General features: G+C 40.4%; 1 protein-coding gene across 1 annotated transcript in view; it reads right to left on the bottom strand.

The window, feature by feature from the left end:
- The window catches only part of PARVB (parvin beta), a gene marked incomplete at its 3' end in the record, with an annotated part of 64,796 nt that overhangs the window by 5,360 nt on the left and 36,464 nt on the right, over window positions 1–22,972 (bottom strand). Inside the window, exons 4-12 of the mRNA XM_082000697.1 lie at window positions 21,563–21,665; window positions 18,374–18,514; window positions 17,398–17,513; window positions 11,739–11,797; window positions 10,012–10,031; window positions 8,186–8,247; window positions 6,450–6,518; window positions 4,103–4,204; window positions 671–743 (exon numbers count right to left, since the gene is read on the bottom strand). Coding sequence (XP_081856823.1) covers window positions 671–743; window positions 4,103–4,204; window positions 6,450–6,518; window positions 8,186–8,247; window positions 10,012–10,031; window positions 11,739–11,797; window positions 17,398–17,513; window positions 18,374–18,514; window positions 21,563–21,665 — 745 coding nt within the window. The remainder of the gene's footprint in view (window positions 1–670; window positions 744–4,102; window positions 4,205–6,449; window positions 6,519–8,185; window positions 8,248–10,011; window positions 10,032–11,738; window positions 11,798–17,397; window positions 17,514–18,373; window positions 18,515–21,562; window positions 21,666–22,972) is intronic.

Here is a 22,972-nt window from a genome sequence, read left to right as displayed (position 1 = left end):
GTCCCATTTTAAGTCAGACTGAACATTTCTTGGGAGGTCTCATTTTCAATTTGTTCTGCAGAAGCCTCTAACTCATATGTAGTTTGTAACACCAGGAATAAAAATTGCTCATTTAGGCGTCATAAAGTTTTAATACCTCTTTTTAGCCCTAGTGCAAGCAACAATGCAGACCTTATCATTAATTAATTTCAACGTTCAGCGACTTTAAAGGAAAAACTCAGTTTTTACACTTTTCGGTTCTGACTCCCAGGTCCACATAAATCAAGAAGAGAGTTTGCTACAAGTCCTCCTAAAAAAACCAAAATCCTTTAAGTTATCTGTCACCGAAATCTGGTCACAAGAGTCCAAACTAGCACTAACTGCAAGAATTATGAGAATTAGATCACGAAAAGCTTCCTGCTTGGTTTGTTATTGAGAATACCAGCCAAATTTATAATATATCTTGGATCATTCACTAAAGTTAGACTTGCACACCTCAGTGAATCTATTTCAGACAAGAAACACAGGTAAGGATACACCCCGGACACAGACAATAAATCCTTTGGAAAACTGTCAAGGGGTGCATTTACAGTAGTGGGACTACTGCTACCATCTTCAAATGGAGTCTTCTTGAAATACACCTGCTATTATGTCTTTATATACAGTTTAAAGCCACGTGGCATGTCCATACCTTCAGGGCGAGCTTTTGGTTTCTTCAGTCCTCCATCTTGCATCAGCTCAAAAGCAAAGGAAACATTATGGACCTGAAACAGGTAAAGTGTTTAGAACCTCAAAGTTATATAGGCATTTAAAAACCTTTAACAAAAATTTAAAAACTGCTTTATTCTCTCCGTACTTGATGTAGAGAATGATAATTCTATTTAAATCGATATTAAACATCTACATGTTTAAGCACGGCAGAAAGTACATGTAAAAGACTAAGAAATTAAAGCTTGTATCATTACAGGGAAAATATTCACTTTTTGATACAAAGGAAGTAGTTTAAGATTTCCAAATTTCAAGTGTAAAAATGTGACTGGGTAGCACATGAACCAGGAAACCCCATTAAGCCCTGATCTCAGTCTCTATGGCAGAGGCCAGAGAGCTCCCAGTAATAACTACAACAGAGCTGCATTTTGTGGAATTCTTTCCACTTGTACCCAAGATCAACATTTCCAACTACAAGGCAAGAGATCACTCACCATCCAGGAAACAAGAAATGTAACAGAAGTGACATAACTGAACAGAGATGAGAAAATACATATGGGTATGTAATGAAGAAGAAAAAAGGACACTAAATGGAATTATTTTCAAACAACATTAGTCTTTTCTACATTATTATCAGCTGCATATCAAGCAACATCAACATCACATCATCAAGGAGCCAGGCTGTGTGTTGCATGACCTCATGCTAACCCCTTAGTCTCTCGGTGCTTTGGCTTCCTCTACATGAAAACAGAGATAAAAGTCAAACTAAGTTTCTCTAATGAAGCAAATGCTTCAAAAAATGCTTGGTGATGACAGTTCCTAGACAGACTGTGCTGTGAACTTGCGAAACAAGCTAGGCACAACTGTGCAGAAAGAGCTTCCTGAACAAGCCACCAAGGATCATACATGAACATAAAGTTAGAGGGAAGAAAATGCATAAAAAGGAAAAATGCAAGAAAGTGGGTGTCTTCTTTTAATCTCTTCTCTGAGGAGCGAACATTATGGTTTGAAGATATCTGCATAGCAGCTTTCTTGTCCACATTTACTGAAATTTAAGCAAGGCAATTGGGCTTATGAATTCTGTGCATTTCTGTTACTGCAAATGACAGTTCTGGAGACACATAGCAATGGGGAGAGATTTGATTAAAGCTACTCATCTTGAAAATAAGGCAGTTACACCTACAAAGCTCCCCTACAACATGGAAGAAAGGCCCCTTTCACTGGTGCTTATTGCTCAGGACTTTATTAATCTCTGTTTACCTGCTACAGTTCCTCCTCATTCATTGTGACAAAACCAATTACTTTCAAAGTGAAAATATTTTTTCCTTTCCCCAAAACACAGAGTCTACCTCTCCTTCTTTGATCTACAAATCCCCTTTCCTCAAGGCAGAGCCTCCACACAAAACCACAGCATTACTTCAGGAATACTGGATAATATTTATGAACTTAAACTGTTAACAACAAAACCGTAACTGAACTGGTCATGGCTACAACTCAGCATCCTGCATTTCTACAAGGGCAAAAATTCAAGATACTAGGATTAAAAAAGCAAGAGAAAGCTGTATAGGAAAGCTTGTATTAGATGTAATAGATAACCATTTGCCCACTGCTCTTTCAAGTTCCTGTCCATTACAAAACATTCGAAATGAACTAATACCCATACCCATCCTATCCACAAACTTAACACCTAAAGAAGCCCCTCTTTCTTGAGCCTGATTTCCTGCCTTCAGGAAGCCCCTTTAAGCTCCCAGATAGCAACCAGTCACCTCCTGAGGAAGTCAACAAACCCTATAGAACCTATAGAACCAGCAGGCTCAGCACGTTAGCCTGGGTCTGTAATGGCAGCTCAATCTCCTCTTGCAATGCTGATACGATCCACTCAGGCAAAACTGGGTTATTCTACTAATGATAAAGTCCCATCCCTCAGAGAGCATGTTCCTTTGCTGGGGGGTGCTTGACAGCAACAATCTGCGCTGAAGTCGTTATGAAAAACCCACCTCGCCTTCTCACAAAGCATTCAATCTTTCAACTTTTGCCAATGTTTCCGCTCTTGACCTAGCCATCTCCTGCTCCAGCTCAGCCAACACAATACTTGCATCCTCTCACTGCAGAACCTGGCAGAATAAAAAGCAGGGGCCAGATGCATCACTCCAACACAATCAGGCTCAGAGTATTCTGACACCAGGCACCGAATATACACAGATGTGCCTGCATGTCCAGGAACAACTGCAGAAAGAGGTAAACTTCTGGTTATGACAATAAAATACGTGTTAAGTACTCTTGTCATTGTTAACACTAGTAAAAACACAGGACAATGGAGCAAGTGCGGGGCTAAGAGCAAGACACTTATTTTGTCTCCTTCCATCTTGAGTACCCTGATTAAGAGGAAGACAATCTAAGACTGCAAAGAATCCACTCTTTCTCCTCAAAGCTCGCTTTGTCTGAGGCACTGTTAGGCTGCAAGTCATTCACTCGTTACCAAACAGAAAGAAATATCCAAAAAAGACAACTAGCATGTTCTCTCAAAAGATGAAGTCAGCAACATTGGCAATGATCCTGCCAGGAATGACACAGAACCAGATATCCATGCTCACAAATTGACTTCAGACAGGCAATTTTTTTGCACGCTTCCTCCCTGGCAGGGTCAGGGCATCCAGCTCGGCTTTAGATTAGCTCCAAAACATGTTACCTGTGAGAACTCAACATACAGTTTCTAACCCCAGATCAACCGAAGACCATGGCCCAGGTACCAACTCTTCCACTACAGTATCTCATTTACGTATCAAGTAATCATATTTATCCTCTTGGTTTGTAGGAACATTAAATAAACTACAGAAAAAGAACTAATGGGTATTAAGCAACTGATACTAATGAGATGAGGGGTTGGTTTTTAGGGCTGACATTCTGTGGCCTTGAGAGGAAGCTCTATGTCAAACCCAGTGTATAGGATGCAGTTAAAGCAGAGCTTCCCATCTCTCACTTTTTGTCTTTCTTGCCTCTTTACATAGTACATACTAGGCAAGGCCAGGCATCAGCCCTGCTGTCTAGCACAGTAAGGTATCCCTGCACACAAAACCGCTTCAGGCAGTACTACAATTTAATAAACCACTTTGATTATACAAAGTACTATACAGTACAAAGCACTTATTACTGATTTATTCATTTATGTGTCTTTTGATGCTAGTAACAGAATACCTTTCTTCTTTAACTATGGGGAATTTACCCATCCATTTCACAAGGAACTTTTAGTGGTATTAACTATCAAGTGTCAAAGGCAGAGCATCTTTGCTACAGCTCCTGAAGAGAAGAATATACCAAGTTCTGATTTACTGGACACAAAAAGAAAAGACACAATGATTGGAAAATATCCTGTGGTAACAAAGCAAAAAGAATATAACCTGGAATTTCTACCTACCTTTTGATCAAAACTTTCAGGTGTTAAGTAGAAATTGTGAAGTGGAACAAAATAGTCTTCAAGGAGACCCATGAGCAAAACCAAGTAAACACCATCTGCAAACTAAATAGACATACTGATGATATTGCTAGGTGAAAGCATCTGTTTTCAAATAAGCATTCATAAACAAGCAGAACAAGAAGTGCTCAGCCTGAATTATGTACTTGTATTTCTACCACTGTTGTTTGCTAGCATAGAAAGGTAAGATGGTTCAGGAGTCACAGACTGTTCCTTTTAGGCACAGCAAGGAACTGACAGCAAGTGTAACAAGCATTTAGGGCTTTGTTTCATCTGTTCCCTGGATTCACCTATACCCTTGCAATCACCAGTGCTGCTGACCAAGCTAAATCAGTCTTTTCTTAAGAGCCTGTTGATACAACTGCTTTCTTGTCAGTTCTCTAAAGAAAAGAAAAAAAAAACCCCACACAGGATACAAGGCTTTCTCCCTACATCTGGTAGCATTATTTCCCCTACGCTCATTTCCTGAGCAAAACAAGGAAGCCCATCAGCTATTGCTATGGCATTAACCCATGCAAGATCATGTGACAATGAATATTTAAATTACTTAGAGTAAATACCTCTAAGCAGAGGAAATTAAAAGCAATTCACCTGGGAGTTATCTACAATTTGTACTCCTTAGTTGTACCAAGTGTTGGTCTGAATAGGCAGGGACTGAAAATACGGACTTCTTTATCTCCAGCCAGTCACCTATTTACTAGGCTACTGAATACTTTGGGGTGAGGTTAAAGTATGTATGTTCATTCTTGATTTTCCTCATGCTTATTTTATTTGCTTGAGGAATCTTGCCAACTTCACTACAGTGTTTAATAAAGCTTTTTAAATTAATAAATAATTTTTTTATATATATAGACACACACACATACTTTCAGTCCTACTACTACAGTACCTGATCATTTCTACCACAATCCCTCTTAAGTTGTGTATGTTGGATACTCAAATCTCTGCCCTTAATCAGAACTTCAGATTAAGTCTCCCCTGTCACAGGTAGGAAGCTTAACTTCACAAAAGAATTCTTTTTCAGGTCAAAATAGATCGTTTACAGCTTCAGTAAATACTGAATAATATACTAAATACTTTCAGCAATACTGCTCAGTATTCCTACCAGCTAGAATTATTACCTACTGGCAAAGGGCAGGGGTGATATTATGTATTTCAGACTTCTCACTTCTGATCCTAATATGGCATGTGTGACATCCTCTAACCTTTTCAATATTAAGTTGTTGGATACTTCCAAGACATTAAGCAACAATTTCTTGTGACAGATCAGATCCAGTCACCCATTTATTTCAGCAAAGCTATACAATAGCAGTAAATGACTGATATTAAATGAAGCCAGGCTCAAACTCATTACCCATACGCCTGGTATAACTCTATAACTATCTTTGCCAGGATAGTTCTCCACAGTTCAGTGAACTCTGGCAACAATACTTGTTTCTGCTTGTAAAACTTAGCCAAAACCATGCCTGAAAATTGCTTATTTGACCTGCAAAGTGAGAATTACACCACTGACACTGAAATTCACACTTACTTAAGGTTTCCAAGCACATTCGGTACCCAGTTCTGCATTAGAGACCAAGAACTCCTCAGAGCAGATGGTGGTGGTTGACAGTCACCTCCACTATCTTTAAACAAACTAACCTGGATACTACTGGCAGTCAAGCCACTGCAGCACAGGAGCTCCAAGTAGTTAATCCACACTGCTGAGAAGTCAGCACAGTGCACGTGCTCACAAGATAGCAGGGTAAAGAAAAGGATATGAAGGTCTTCGCTGCAACAGCAAAATTGTTTCCAGTCCCACTTTGATGTGATCAAAGCTCGCACTGGTATCTCTATGATGAACTGCACGCTGCAGTCCACGCTCCTCCCTAGAACCCCAGGCAGCCAGCTATTAAAAGCTTATACCAGTTCATCATGAACCCTCACAGCTAGAAAAACCACAACCCACCATACACCCATAACTATAGCAACTGCTTGGCAGCACTCCACTTTGATCCGAGAGACAAGCTGCCCTGAAATCCAGCCATATTCTACAGTCATTAATATGACCCTAGTAAATACCCAAGAACTTCACTTTATAATACAAATCAACAGCAATATGAAGTACGTGTAAACATGAGTAAGGGAAGCAAGCACCAGTGAATGTCATTGCGACTTAACAGACAGAGCCCTGATCCCATAAATTAACATGCCCAAAGATGAATAGTTGCTTAACAGGGTTTTATGTAGCGAGGGCATAGATTTGCAATTTGCACAGTTAGATTACATACAAAAAGACAAAGTCTCCTACCTGGGTTTCTAACTCCGTTACTTCCAAATTCAGTTTATTCAAGTGTTTGTTCACAAAGGTGATCAGAGACTATAAAAGAAAACACCAGAACCAATGACGTTAGACACTACAGTCAGTGCCTATGTGAAAGGGTTAACATAATCTTTTAAGACTTTTTTTAAGCTTAATAAATATGCATGCTTTTGCATAACTAACTACATAAAACTGAAAACAACTCAGTCATACAGTCATTTCTGTTGCACCATATGCCAGAAGTCACCAGATGGTGCTATTACATACAGCTTACTAGTGATTTTCCCTAGCACGTAAAGCATACTTCAGTGTCATGCAAAAAAGCTGTGGTGACATTGATTCTTTTGTAGGCTCTTTGTGAAGATGAAGCAAGAAGTAAGTGCATTTACTGTCCACAATAATCTCTTCAGGTTCTTGGAGAAGATCCACTGCCTGAGAGCAAGGCATGAGCAGCACGGAGATAAGACTCCCAGAAGAAGATGCCAACAGTACACAGGTCTGCGCACGCCTCTGTTCCTGGAGTGATGTGTGCATATCGATTAGCAAATTACAGTCAGGATATAACCCAAGTCTGGCATTTCTGTTCCTGCAGGAAGCAGACATGCAAGGTCCAGCTACTATGAGCCAATAATTTTTGCTAATTATTGAAGCACAGAGATCTGCCAGCCCGCTTACAATACTTCCAAGAGGGACAGAGAGATGGGTGTTAACACTTTTATTGCATGGATAGAGTTAACTTAATTCTCTATCAACTTTAAAAACACTCTTCTAGAAGACGATTCAGACGGGAAAGATAAAATCTTCCAGAGACTTCAAAGCATTATTTTAAAAGCACACATCCTCTGTTTCATACAAAGCGGAGGGACAAATTACACTGCTGAACTTTGCGTACTACTGTTCTAATACATAGCTTAACAGCCATGTTGGAACAAACCGATGGAACAACATGGAGTCTCTTCATAATGTGTTCTCTAAAACTAACAAGGGCTGGCAGAGATCTGCCTAGCACAAAAAGCCATGTCAAGAATATGTCTGGATACAGTCAGGTGCGCTTTGCAATGATGCTCAGCCTTGGAGGAGAGACTAGAGGACCATATGAATTAGTGTTAAGCAGAAGAGCCCTGGGACGAAAGTAACTCTTCTGTAAAAGCTTTATATTCAGTGAGCATGAGTGAATCACATTTCAGGGTACTGTGGAAAGTATCTTGCAGTTGTGAAATATCATCTTTAGTACGAGAATGAGCTGAAAACCAAACAGCGAGTGCTTCTTGGGGAGACTGAGGCTGAAGACACGCGCATGACTCTGCCATTGAGCCTAGCGATGGGGTGACCACCACCACCGCTCATTAGTCTACAGCCCAGCCCCTCCCTGCTGGAGGACAGCACCTGGGATATAAAAGCGTGTACGATTGTCCAGTCAGAATGATCTGTACCACTGCAAATACTTTGCAGAGTAGCTTTTTCTAACGTGCATCATTTTGACTGACTCTAGCAGTGCTACCCAGAAAAGCCTGGGCCAATAAACCAGAGTAATGAGACAAGCCTGACTGAAGCCGATGAATCCAGGTACCACCTGGCTCTGAAATGGTGATCTCTGAGGGATAAGCATCCTTTTCACTATTTCAGAATCCTCTTCTGCTATTTTCCAGATCTTTCTGGATATCTTTCCAAAAGTGTAAGAAAAAAAGCAATGCAGAAAATGAACCTCAAATTTTATTTTTTACCTTTTTGACTACGCTGAGTTTGTCTGGTGCGTGATCAAAGAGTGTGTCAAAGGCATCACGCTCTGGTTTTAGGGGGAGAGGAAAAAAAAAATTTAATACACCTCCAACAGCCAAGTATGGGAAGCAGGTTATGCATCACAGGCTTAAGGGTCTGTCTCAGAAAGCTGCAAAACAGAGACTCAGGCTAAAAGTCGTCACCCTATTTTAGTGTCTAACTAAAGGTCAGACTGAACTCCCCTGGTAATTTTAGTGGTAACTGAAAATAAACATATCATTCTCTGATCTTCCCTTTTCTGCCATTCATAATCAGTACACAAAATATGTAGGTGGAGGAAAAATTAAAATGCAATACCAATTTTGACTGTGCCCCAATCCTAACTTAAACAGTGAGCCACTGAAGCATCACCTGGTTTTGGTGCACTGCAGCTACAGTGATAGCTATGATTGCATCCACCACTCGGCGTCAAAATCAGATATTCATACAGTTAATTTAAAATTACTGGTAGTACCTCTGACTTCAGTAAAGTTTAAAACTGAACAAGAGTGAAATCTGATTCAGCAGTGTATGAAGAGCAAAGCTTACATACAATATGAAGATTTAAATTGTGTTTAGACCTTCAAAGTATTGCATAACGCTATCTAATCCAAACTAAAATCTACTAAATTGACTATATTAGTGCAACATTTCACATTGTGGCAGCTTTAGGCTGACTTAAATCTTCGAAACACTGAGGTTTTTGGATGACAACTGTCATCATCAGGTAAAACGAGAAAAAATTAGAAATCTAACCAATTACAGTTGCATCTTAAATTGAAAAAAAAGCACAAAAAATGCTGGAAACATGCTAAGCTAAACGTGCTAAGCTGCTAAAATTTTGAACATAGTTTTAAACAGTTTTTCCAAGTTCAAATTCTTTTTATTTACAGAACATATTTTAATAGTTTTCTATGGTTAAATAAACAAACAAATTTATTACCCAAATTCCTTTGGTATCCGAAGATATGTTATTTAGCTCCTACAAACCCCTGACATTACTTATTTTCCCCGAGTACCTTATCAATTATTGATGTAGCTACTCTACAAGAGGGGAAAGGTAGTGTTCACATGTTGTAACCGGGGAACAAAGAAACTAAATGACTTGTTCTTCAACGCACACAGTCCTTTACAGGAGCCTTCTTCAGTGAGAAGATGTGATTTAATGCCACTAACAAAACTAAACGTAAAAAGAGAAGTCTCTCGGCAGCAACACCCAAAAAATTAGTTTTTGTTTAGAAGACCACATCTGTGGTTGGTAAAGCCTAACTCTAAAATCTAGTGCGCACAGAGGAGACAAGATACCCCATGTAAAAGAGTTAGAGAGGTTGCTGAAAGTGGACAGATAAACAGAGTTTTCTTAGACCTTGTACCATACACTTTAGTTTCAGTAATTTTCATGTATTCATTGATATATAAATTAAATGGTTACATTATGAAGAAGGTATAACTCTTATTGCTGGAAGTTGCAAAGATTTTTACTTGAAAGCCACTAACAACAGGAAATATTGCCCTGTGCAGCATTTTCACTATGCATTACTTATGAGTAATGAGTAAACAAATCAACAGAGACCATTCTAAAGAGCACAAGCAGTATGCTGGATGATCTGGTTCTGCGCCTTATGCTCCACATCTGTGTGGAGTAACAAAACCTGCCCCCAAAATGCATTCCAACCCCGTGGAATTGCTCAATCCATTGTCTTGATCTGCTGAAGGAAAACAGACAAGATTTCTGGGCCTGACATAAATGAAAAACAAAAAAAAAAAATTCAGAGTCAACTTTGTTACTTACCAAATCTTCCCATCATCATCCTGCAAGTCAGAGCATCCAAAAATATCAGGTTAGTTCATGAATAATCACTTTGAAAAGACAAGACCATGGGCTTAACGGGCCTTTTCCTGCAAGATGCCGAGGGCTAACCACTCCTACCAAGTCAGGAGGCTGAGTATGTTGCAGACCAGACCCAACCTGCTGCAGGAATGTCCCCAGCAGACCACCAGTGATGTCAGGGAGATACATTTGAAATGAATGGAAATGCATAATTGTGTTTTACACATAATTACAATTTCTTATGTGTAATTATTTTTTATGATGAAGAGTAAATGAACAGATGTACTTCTGCGTACAGTTTCCACAAATATAGTTGTCAGATGCTATACCACACAGCTCAGAAGGAGCAAGGCTATTTATCTCACTTTAATCTGTTTTCTCTGCAGAAAGAAAACATACATCGTATCTGGATATTATGTAAATTGTACTGCTACATATGAATTATATACACAGCCAGTGACATCACCAGACATATGCAGATGTTTATCATCTGAGAATCAGGCCCCGATTTGCACAGAGGAATTTGAAAGCATTCAATGAATGTTGGATTCTGCTGATCATTGCATTTTCCATAGCTATACTTATATCTGGGTATGCAACACATTAAACAGTAAAACTCTTAATATTGTGTAACATTAAATAACTTAATAAAATACGTGTATAAACACGTATGCAAATCTGTAAATATCTTTCTTGCTAAAAAGTGTCTAAACCCCACTCTGCAGATTACATCTTACAAACCACATCTGAAGAAGAGGACAAGCTAACTACATTGTTCAAGAGCATAGGAGTGAGGGGAGGAATTTTGGCCCACAATCCTGAGGCTCTGATCCTACAAAAAAACACCATGAGATTTTTAATGTCCACAGAGAGATGTTATGATCTCATTTTTGAGTGTTTCCATCTGAAAGATCTTCCCCACTGAGCTAGCCACATGGTACTTCATTTATCTTCAAAGTCATGGAAAGCCAAGCCAAGTCTACAGGGAGCCAATACACTGATAAACTGAAGGAGGGCTCATGTAAGCCCCTCTTAGAAAAGCTGCCTTCAGGCCACGCAGAGGAAAATCTCTGCTTTTATTCACAGCCAAAGTGCATATCTAGCCTTCTCCTTATAAAAAGGACTGTAAAAACATAAAGAAAAGCTGTTGCAAAAACTGGAGAGGGAAGAGGTTTATTTATTTACTTTATTTCTGCTGAGCTCTAGTCCTGAAGTACTACACAAAAACAAAGATCGTCTCTCCTTACAATTTTAATGGGGTATCACTTCAGTTTTGCGAGGTATTTCAAAGAATCGCCTTTTGTCGAATTCTTGACAGATTTTCTTAGTTCTTCCAGAAAAAAAAAAAATTTACATTGGCCCTTTACTTGAGAGAGGCAACAGCACCAGGCAAAATTAGTTATATACAGCTAACTGCAGAAGGCGGGGGGGTATGCATAAAGAGGCCCATGAAAGTCACTTTCAGTTAAAAGCTTCTGTAACACAAGAATGTCAGGAAGACACTTTTCTCCTTTGTATCGTATATCTGGAGACTAAGTTAGTTCTATATAGTTAAAAAAGCACCACATTAAGGGATTTTGTTAATTGAGCAGGGGCGGGGGGAAGATCAAGTCTCTCTTTCATCTTTGTAAATGCTCTCACATCGTGCACCACAGACACACTCTGAAGCTGAAGTGTTTTGTGCTTACTCCGTCGTAGTCGTCAGCTCCTCTGTAACGTGAGTGGTCTGAAGGAGGCCTTCACGTTTCTGGAAAGGAAGACGGAGTTAGAAATTGAGATGGCATTAGTAAAGGAGAAGCTCATTAGGGGCCCTGCAGCATTCAGCATCTTTCAGAATCCCAGAGGAGAAAACTGGATAAAGCGTGCTCGCTAAGTTTTGTAGAGGTAGAGGTGCAACAGCTGACACAGGAGAGCTCGCTCCCAGAATGGCAGCATTTAGCAGGCTGACAGCCAAATGGATATTTGGGAAATATATTTGCAGCCAACAAACTTGCTAACATTTCTCCTCCTGAGACTAGAGTCAACATCGTGCCTGGAACACAAATTAGAGAGAGCTTGTCAGCCTTGTCTTAAATTCCCCAAGGGCACTCATTCATGTCACAGTGTCAACCAACAATTTGACACAACTGGCAGCCTGGCTCTCCGGAGAGGTCTGGGGCTGAAATAACGCAGACGGCTGCCCCCAGGCCAGGGCTCCAGTGTCCCAGCAAAGATCTCCGCACATGAGGGCAGCTGTCCTAGAGCAGGCATGTTACTGAGGCTGTCAGGAACACATCCACCAAGAAAACGTGGGGAGCATAAAAAGCCCAACTACTGATTTCACAATGAACAGTATTTCCCTGTTACTGGGTTTCTCTCTTTGGGATAATTTGCTGCATCAATAAGGAGTCTTCTATCCAACAGAAAGTTACGATGTGGTGAGACTCGGTTTCAAAACAGCTTTATAACAGCTTCCTTGGCTCTGTTAAGACACAGACCCCTGACACAGGTGGTGTCAAATGTTTCTGAGCCTCTCCAGAGTTTTGGAGACCTGCCTCTAGGAGGCTGGAAGTGCTTCTACCTGAGCCAAAACTGTCTTAACCTCTCTATGGGTCTCTTCCAAAACTATGGGATATAGTCTTATGCCTGAATGGAGGAATTTCTTCCCTCCCTTCTCAACGCTTAAAAAGCTGACACATAGAGCTCAAACCTCAGCAGCCATCTAGGAACCAGGTCTGTCAGAATGACTTATGGCAAGGTTAATAAACCTGCTAGCTCAGGTAAGCAGGGAAACCAACCCCTCCCCGGCACAATCTCTGTACACATATGCCATCTCAATCATTTTCATCAGCTGAACCCCAAATAAGAATGTATTAGGGAGAACAGCTTTGAAGAAAAACACATCCTTCCCCGAGAAGCAATCTAAGAAATAAAAATTGAAATCTAAAAACCAGGAAGAAAAACTCCTGCCCTTCCACTCCCTATGCAACGAATGAAGGCAGCCGTGGTCTCCCATGGCTGTGCTGTTACAGCTCCGTGCCCGAGCCGGGCCCTGTGCTGGATGCTGCCAGCTGGCCGCGTCTTCACAGCCCCTCACTCCCCTATCACGCACACATCTCATCCTGCTCCCCCGAGGGAGCCACAGGAACGGCGCCAGAAGGTTTGGTGAAACAAGCCACGATAACAGCATGGATGGAAAAATGAGGAAGCATCTGACAGGGCAATGTTTTCTTGCATACAAAACAATGTTGTCTTTATTCCATCCCGTCTCTGCTTTATTAACACAGGTTTCTGGACCTTCCAGGCACCACGTACCCCAGGGAGAAGATGCTATAAACCGTGAACAAAAACTCAGTAAGTGGTGACTAGTGAATAACGCCTCCAAACTCCTGATAAGAAAGAGGAATGGGTGCCAACACTGACTCCCCAATAGATGGAAATGGCACCATATCTGCGTAGTCCCCTCGGATGCAGCTGAGCCTGCTGCTTGCACAGCAAGCCTAGGTCCCTTGGCCTTGCAATCCAAAAGCAAATGTCATTCTTTGACAAAACTTTGATCCCTTGCACCACTGCCACCAGACACATTTATTCTTCAGCCTGCCTTGCCTCTGACCTTTCATTCTGCAACTCAGACTACAAGGGAATTACTGCAAAAATACCTCAGATCTCCCAGCAGCACCAAGGTGGGGCATGCTGCAATTTTAAAAATGAGGACGAGGAAAGCTAAGTGCTAAAGACAGCAACTCCTGAGCCTTGTAAAAATAACCACAGTGAGCCTTAAGAACAATTTTTACACTTATTTCTGAGAACACTTTTTTCTTCCTGAATTGGGGTATTTCTTCATCATGCAAGTTTACACTTCAAATATCACACAGTAGAGTCAGCTGGAAGAAAAATCTCCGGATTTTCAGTCTCACTGGAAGCATGCACTGAAACCATTAAGTTTCTCTCCTCCCTGCCCTCACTGAGGAGGGCTGGAACGACAGGCACACGCTGAGTGACCCAGTTTTAAAACATGTATCATCTTAGACCCTCAACTCAGCACTTGGAGTAGCTATCAACAGGATCTTAACTTAAGACCCACTTAAACACTCACTCTGCTGTATGTGTATAGACTTCATGTATAACTTGGGACATATATTGCCATGGTTACAAAATTTTCTATTTCACTCAAAAACCACCAAGAAAACCAATTCTGGAGTTGATTTCAAAAAGGTTTGAAAGGAAATAGGTTTCAGGAATACGCTTGAGAGGGGCTACCTCATGGTGCCCATTACAAAATAATATAAACAAAAGTGCTTTTCTGCTGGGTTAGTCTTGTAGATGTTCTAGGTAATACTGACAGACAGATAGATAGGTAAATGTTCTTCCTGCCAAGGAAGGTAAAGTAGAAAGTCCTCTCCAAAATGCTTGTGGGTTTCTGAGCAAACTATACGGTGCAGGACCAAAAAAGGATAATGCATTGTTTGACAGATACAGATTAAGCTACAGATCTTTCTCACACTCTAAATTAACTATTTTTAATTAAAAAAAATACAGCACCTTAGGAAAGTCTCAGTCTGTCACCTCAAGATGCTAAAGGAAGGGAAGAATTTAAGGCAAGGGCAGAATCACCACCAGCCTGTGGAGATCTTGATAAATACTCTCCATGTAGTACAGTGCTGTGATAGTATGATCTCGTTTCATAAAGCAGGACACTAAAAATTAGAGAAGAAAAAGCCCACAGCACTTACATGAGCTAATCAGGTATTCTGCATTGCTCTGGGATGGGCTATGGAAACGCACACAACTTGGCTAAGCAGTAACTTGCTAAACCAGTATGACTCTTATTTTCAGTGTAAGCATAGCCCTTCTAGGCAAGAAGCACCTCGTACATCTGCACAGTGTGAGGACCATTCAAAGTTGATAATGATAATCCTAAGTGCCAAAGTCACCCATGAAAGTGAAACTTAACTAGTTTTGAAAATTTCAGTGTGGGTGTGTTCTTGTACAATACTCTCACAACATCCTGCAAGGTATTCTTGCTGCGGAGTCAATTCTGCAAAGCTTACAAAGAAGTCATTTAAACTGTTGATTAATCCCCCTAAATGCATATTCAAGCAAGAAGAGGCATTTAAACCAAAACCTCTCAGAGCAGACATCTTATGTTAATTGTGATTCGGTTTGACAGAACTCTTATCATTACTGGGATCTGTAATAAGAGATCATTTAACAATAAATTGATTCTAATAATAATCTTCTTAATAACAGTTTTCTTACTTGGATTAGGAACAATATTAACCTCATTACCATTCTTCTGTTTGTCATTAGTATAACAAAGGCTAAATAAAATCTGTTTAAAGAGATCTGTGTTACTGAAACAGCATGTATTTTTAGACTAGATTACTGATGCTGAACTACAAAAATTCAATTTACCGAACTATAAGGCAAAAGTTATTGTTCCAGAAGAAACATGCATCAGTTTATACTGTGCCTTGCTTTCCATTTAAATAAACAAAGCTGAAGAGTTGCAAGCTTTTCCTAGCAGTGGGATAGGGGGACTGAAACAAGCCTCCTCTTGCATGGGGCAAGCTGAGGTAGCCTCACTGCCAGCAGTTGCCATAACCATCTCCAGGACTCCAGGCTCTAGGTCCGAGACCAAGAGCTTACAGCCTCTCCAGCTTAAATTAACTCTCATTGTCCCATTGCTCTGACACCTTCAGGCACTCCCTTGGGGACACAGGAGTTGCTCTTTCTCTCTTTCTTTCCCTAGTTTCTGTCAGCCTTTATCTCATCGTGTCTTCACCTCAGCTTTGTCTAGTCTCAAGATGCAGGGACTCTGGGGAACCAGGTGCTCTCAGTAGGTGTCTTCTCTATATCCCCCCAACAGGAAAAGATGTGAAAACACCTTCTCCAGAGTCCTCTCTCTGCTACAGAGGCAGAGGGTCCTGAAGCTTGAACTAAGGACCAGGAAAGGGAGGCTTTACCTCTTTATCCAAGTTGTTTTTTGGACTTAACATTTACAGAACATACTTCACTGCACTGGGCAGGAGATTTCTAGCATCAGGGTGTCAGAGAACTGTTGACCACCTTATATTTACATTTTCCCCCTTACCTTTCCAAGAAAGTCAAAAGAAATTTAAAAATAAATTAGTCTCCTATTTATGTTTATGTTACTTTATACCTAACTCACCCTTCTTAAAATGAAAGAACTACAGCAGCTTGAAAGCAGTTCAAAATCACCTCTTAAAGATAATATGTACATTTATTGTGAGCCAGAGAGTATCCATCAATTGCTCATTTACATCACACCCTGTATCTCTAGAGCATTCAGGCAGGCAGCCTGGAAAATGCCATTATTAAAGTAAAGCAAAATGAGGCTTGCCTAATCAACCACCAAGCAATCACATCCTGTAAGGGGATCCACATCTGCAAAACAGAATCCGAGATCACTTTATCTTCTTTATTCTTGAAAGGAAACCTGCTACAGCCTGACTGCTCTAACAGTAAATGGCACATACAGAAAGCACTTCCACAGCCTGCTGCCGGCAGCTGAGCCTGCCTTGCAACAACAGCGCTGAGCACCACAGCAAACCATCACGGCATGACCAGAGTGCCAGCTGGAACAGCTCTGCCTGGTGTTTCAACAGTTGTTGAGAAAAGTTGGGTTCACATGCCACAGACTGTACTGCCACAGGAGCTTCAGCTGGGATAGAAGGTGAGATAATAAGCAAGAGTACATATGCTCTGAAAGTAGAGTTTTTGTAGAGTGAAAGGAAATGGTCAACACCAAGCAGAGAAAGGAATAACTACAGCAATATCTAGGGCAGGAGGGAAGACATCAGGGTTCCTCAGGTCAGATCTCTTCTCCATATCTAAGGAAAGCTAACAAAAACACAAGGCTGTGAAAGAAATGATGAATGTCTATTAGCAAGCCAAGGAAAACAACATGCCTAAGTCTGCATAATAAGTCATTGGGGAAAAACAACATCAGTAACAGGCTTCCCAGACTAGGGAGATTCTACGTGCTGAAAATCCTTTCTTTGCTGTTTGTGTTTCAATGGCTTCTCTACAAAAAATGCATGGCAAAAAAACATTTACTAAAGTGCCAGAAACTACAGACACAAGTCTCCTTTATACAAAATCCCATCACATATTTTTAGCTTGATATTGCAGTAGCAACTGGTGGTCCCAAACATATTATTGGGATCACATTTAAGCACACCAAAAACACATTCCCAGGGCTGGGACTCACTAAACAAATGGGACAAGAATTTTCTAAATGACAAGAGATCGGGGGGGCAATGGATGAGAGCAGCCCAGTACTGCAAAACCAGAGTGATAAACAATGATTGTTCTGATCAATTTCTTTTATGAGTTCGTACTCACCCGTACAACTACCACTTGTACGGACACATGTTCAGGCAGTCGAATGGGAGCCCGGAAATGCATTGCCAAAGCTACCAGAAGGTGAAGGATGGAAATCAGATTCTTGCCATGGATTGCTGCAGGGAACAAGGAAAATGACGCAAATAGAAGAATACTGAGGCCTTATTTTAAACAAACAGCTCTGGGAAAAAGGCAGTGAAAAAAATGCCTTTGGTGAACAGAGTCTTTTTTCTTTTTATCCTTCTTCCACTTTTTCCTAAATTAACATGACCTACAATATCGTTTTATAGGTAGCAAAGCCTAAACTCAACCCTTCCTTTAAGTTACACATCTAACTTAGGAGTCCAAACACTTCAGCTCCCTCTCTAGTCAATGAAGACAGACAAACTCAATCACTTGCTTTCCACTGTACTGGAGAATTCTCATTTTAGCAGACTTCCAAAGTGCAAACACAAGCCCTCCTGGCTGTAAGAGATGAACCCCACCCACTACCTAGGTGAAGGCACTTCTCAAATTCCATCCTCACTCTCAGATTGTAACAGGCCATGCTTGAACAGAGGGCACTTTCTGCTTAGCCTGTCACAAGCTGCATCCTCCAGCAGGATGCAGGATCCTTTTACTCTCACTGTCGTGGCCTGAAAGATTAGACCACCCTCTAGTACTTGAATGACTAACACATTTCTCAAATCTGAGGGATTCAAATTCAGGAAGCAAACAAAAAACTTTCTAATGAAAGCATACCCTTAAAGGAGCAAACAACTTCAATTACCCCATAACCATGTACATCTGTCCTTAAACAAAGACCACAGAAGAAGGTACCAGTTCCAATCCATACATGGATGTGGTAACACCCTCTACGCAAATTCATAAATAATTTTTAAAAACAAACTGCATCACAGAGACTATGATCAACCTATTGGTTATCATACCCTCCTTGCCCATGAAGCTGAGACAGGAAGCATAACAGAGCCCTTACAGTCAACGTTCCACTTGATTGTCCAGCCATGAGGTCGGAGTAAATCATGGACAGCTTCCAGGACTGTCTGCAACTTTTGTTTCTGACCAATTTCAGATTGCGTCACTTCTGCCACGTTGAGCTTACGGTCAGCCAATTTTTCTGTATTTGAAAAAAAGAACAACAAAAAGAACAAGCAAAATCAGGTTAAACAAGGGTCTGAGTGGGAATAACGAGCACAAAGCACTGGGCAGAGCTGGACTCTGCTAGTGATTTTCCAACTGAATGATTTTCCTCACAAACCGAAACAGCTGAAAGCAAACCTTTCATCCAAGTGTGTCAATTCCAATAAAATCTGTGACAGAAAACTGGTAAGGTCTCCCAGAACATGTTCATCAATCATGTGTCACTATATAACAACTTTCAGATAAGCACCAAGTAAGTAATAGCATTTATTGTGCCTCTCATTTTCTTTCACTGCTGAAAAGCATTTGTCACAACACAGCCTACACTACACAAGTAATCTGCACAGGTTTAATGAATTTTTCAAGTAACAAATTAATTTAGGACAAAAAAAGGGAAATATTGTGTGCACATTTACTTCAGCTTGATAAGCCTTATTTCAGGTTAGCTGAAGATAGGAATTTAAGCTAAAGCAAACTTTGCCGCCTCAAACCATTGAGAGTCATGGACTCCTATGACCCACAGATTTGTACTGGCTTAGTGTAGCTGGTTTAAAGAAAGTTGGTACAATCTTGTCATGTAGTTATGGCATTGTCACATCATGGATGATTACTTACAAAAATGAATTAATGCAGGAGATTTTGTAAAATGCTATTACTAAAATGTGGATTCTTTTTCTGTAATATAATTATTTGTTGCCAAAGTCATAGACAAGTCATTCTTCTCTTCCTCTGCATTATGGCCCTTGCCAAAGACACAGGAGCTGAATGTTTATCTCTCAAAAAAAAGAGAGCTAAGGTAGGTAAGGCAGAGTTCTCCAGCCACCAGAGCAATGGGAATTGCTGATCTCTTTTTCTGCCTCTACTCTGTAGAAAAAACCGTCAAACTCACTCTGCTGTTGGGACTAGGAGAGCAGGAGTGGTTTTGACTTTTTCTATCAATCTACAGTAGGACATTCTTATGAATATCTGAATAATAGGAAAAATGATCTTTAGCCAAGATGTCTCTACAAATTTTTTAAACTGACTACTAAAACATGCAAATATTGTTAAATTATTTTAGATCTTTTTAAAAAAAATCTCCTACAAGATTCATTTTTTAGTCATGTGTTATGGCTCCTATCTATTCTCAGCCCAGGTTAGCTGCCAGTCAGCAAGCAGAAATTTATTTCCTTTCACCTTGATACCATGTGTGCCAAGCCACTCCAGCCTCTCTCAGTGGCACTACTTGTACCTTGACAAAATTAACTAAACAAGGAGCCCACCTCAGTCAGTGAGATATAGCCATTTGCTACTCTCTTACGCCAAACTATTTCACAATAAGCCCACTGACAAGCTGTTGTCTTTCATCTTTTTTTGTGTCTGCCTATCAAGACAGATCTTCTTGAAACATCTCTCACACACAAGGAATGGTAACTATTACTTGAAGTTTAATGACTCTACTTTGTTAGCCTTTCCTACAGGCAAAAGAAAAGACTACTTGCACACAGAGAGATGACTTAATTCTGAGGCCTCAAGCATCAGGAGCACCACCACAAGCGTGATGTGCTTTGCCTCTTGCATCAATGAGACAGCATGAAGATGGAAGATTCAATAATATAAGTCTTGCTGAATAAACCAAGACACCACTGAAGAACTCAGGTGGTGAACACACGACTGCGGCTGAGTTGTGATAGCTTCAGGTCAGGGGAGAGGCATTTGCCCTCCAGTCAGAGGCCCAACAGGAAGAAAATGAGGAAAAAACAGTCCATTTGAAGTCTCCGGCTGCAAGATGTACATGCCCACCTTTCCTCCTGTCAGATACGCTAAGTCCAGCTAAGCTGCATGTGTATGTGTGTATGTACAACCAAGCACCTTCTAAACGTCTGCAGGCCTGACAGTGGAACCCTCCATAAGGAACATAAGAAACCAGTGATACCTATGACAAACGACTACAGGGAAATGCGCTACCGCCTGCTGAAACAGCAGTGTCTATATGTAAAGAAGTATAACTGTATTCACACAAATAACTCCTCAGCTAAAATTAACTCTACACCCTTGCTCCCCACCATGTCTGGAGGGTCCCAGCTGTAGTCTAATTAAGCAGTGTTAAAAGTACTCTTTTTTTATTCCTCAAGTCATTTTTGAGGACTTTTAATTGCACACAAAATAACTGTGGTTAACCAATTTTAGAAGCTTGTGGATGCTCACCAAAACATTGCAGGTCTATTTTTTAAGGAGTATATGCAGAAAATTCGGCAAGCAGCATCCATTAGCACCAGTGGAATTAGCACCACTAAGTCCTCTTGCCCACTCTGACACATACATGCCACATTCCAGGCCACTCTTGAAAACATGTCAGAAGTAAACTGAGAGCAGTCTGACTATCTGTCTCCAAGAAACAGGGTGGATTTACAATGGCACTTGAAGCTTCAAGATTCTCTGTTTGCTAAAAGCACTCCCGTTAAATCACTGCAACATCAATTAGACAGTTTTCTCCATTGTGCTTCTTGCACGAACACACACATTGCAAAGATGTAAGGGGGTTGCAAAATCACAATTGCTTAACTGAGTTTATCCTTTCATGAATCATTTGCACAAAAGTGCACATTATGAGTATGTACCTGCGGCCACGCATTCTCTTTTTCTCATTTTTTTCTCCTAAAAGTAATTCTATCAGGACCTCAAGAAAGCTCTCAGCCCAAAAAGCTGTCAGAAGCAAACTATACAGACAAAATTTTGGACCACCTGGCTTCTGCTTGGTCCCCCGCTATAAACACAAATCTCTTCACCTTTTTTCTGACACATATTTCAGCTGTCTGGACTAGTCTTAGTCCATGAAACAGATACCTAGGAATCATCTGGATCTCGTCCCCTTTCAGCAGACAGCCTGAGAAGAACAGATGGAGAAGCTGACACTGTGAAACAAACTGTATCCCTGGTGAGATGGTGAGTTACTGCACAGACTTGCTGTTGTCTGCATGTTTGGAAGAGATGATTTTGGGGCCCCTTCCAGTCTTTGGGGCATTCTTCTCTAATGTGAACTCACCAAGCAGCTTTTGCAGCACCTGACCATCATAAAGGTCCTCTTCAAGCTGTTTGACAATAATTCTCTCCTCCACAAGTACATCATTAATCCAGTCAATTAGAACCTGTAAATACAGAAAAAGAAGACAAACGTCTAAAAACCACTGAAATATATTCCTTCCATTGAAAGCAGTAATCAGGAATATAAAACAGAGCAAGAGTAACCATATTTATGTGTTCCAACTTACAGAGAAATAACAGACAGAGATGTTTTTGCTCTTACTGTTTTTAATTCAGGTCTTACAGTATGGCAATTTTAGTGCCCTCTATTTTTCCTCATTAAAATGTCTCCTTATTTCACCAATTCTAAAGCAAGTAGCAACTAGCAGCTCTGTAACAATCATCTTTCCTAGTATCTATGTTCTCCAGGTCCCAGAACTCAAGTCTTACCTGTTTTATGTGAACAGCAGACCTGCCAGTAGTCTGGGACAATAGTCCCACGATCTCTACCCTGAATAGATGTGAGTGGTGCACCAGAAAGAGGAGCTTCAGAGGGGAAAGACTGAATGCTCCTACTAACAGGAGCTCAACAGACCCACTAGCTAGATCCCTGCCATTAGCAACAGGACAAGGCATTTTATCCCAAGGTATTGCAGAATGCAGAAGTCTGGAATTAAAATTTTGTCAACTGGGCCTGATAACCATTCTACAATATATATAATAGCCCCCATATGCTGACTACTGTAACTATACCATTCATTCAATCACCTGCAAAACAGGAATGAACAGAAAGAACCTTTAAAAACAAAAGGAACTGAGTTACGTTTTCCAGGTGCCAAAGATAATAATTTCCAAACAGTTACAGGAAAAACAGCCTTAACTGTTTGAAGTTGGCAGTGGTGTTTTCCTCCAATTTATTATTTGGAAAATTAAATTACTTTCACAAAAATAATATAGTTCTGTGGGAAGAGATGTAAATCCTTGATTCTATAAGGGGAGAAGAGTATTGCCAATCATAGACATGCAAAATCCAGTAACTGGAGCTACCTAAGAAATGAGCCTCATTTAAAAAATCTGCATTTTTAAATTCACTTCATATAAAATTATGGATTCTTTAATTCACTTTCTGATTAAATCCCATACTTCTGCCTCTTCTTGGCAGTCATGATGGCTAAGACATTTTTTCTTTTTTAACATGCAAGAGATTGTGAAATAAAAAGCAAATAAAATATATACAAGCTTGCACTGGAAAACACACACATTGGCAATCCAAGGCCACATAAGCATTTGAATATGTTATTTAAGCAATTCAGCCTGGCTACTGAGGTTCATTGAATCTACTAACCTCAGGGAAGTTTTGCTAGGCTTTGTGTCAATGAAGAAGTTTACAACCCGAACATGAAATACTAAGGTGTCGTGTACTTCTAATCTG

Source organism: Phaethon aethereus (assembly GCF_964289735.1).
Source record: "Phaethon aethereus genome assembly, chromosome: 1".
Taxonomy (NCBI): Eukaryota; Metazoa; Chordata; class Aves; order Phaethontiformes; family Phaethontidae; genus Phaethon; species Phaethon aethereus.
This window is presented reverse-complemented; position numbering and strand designations above follow the sequence as displayed.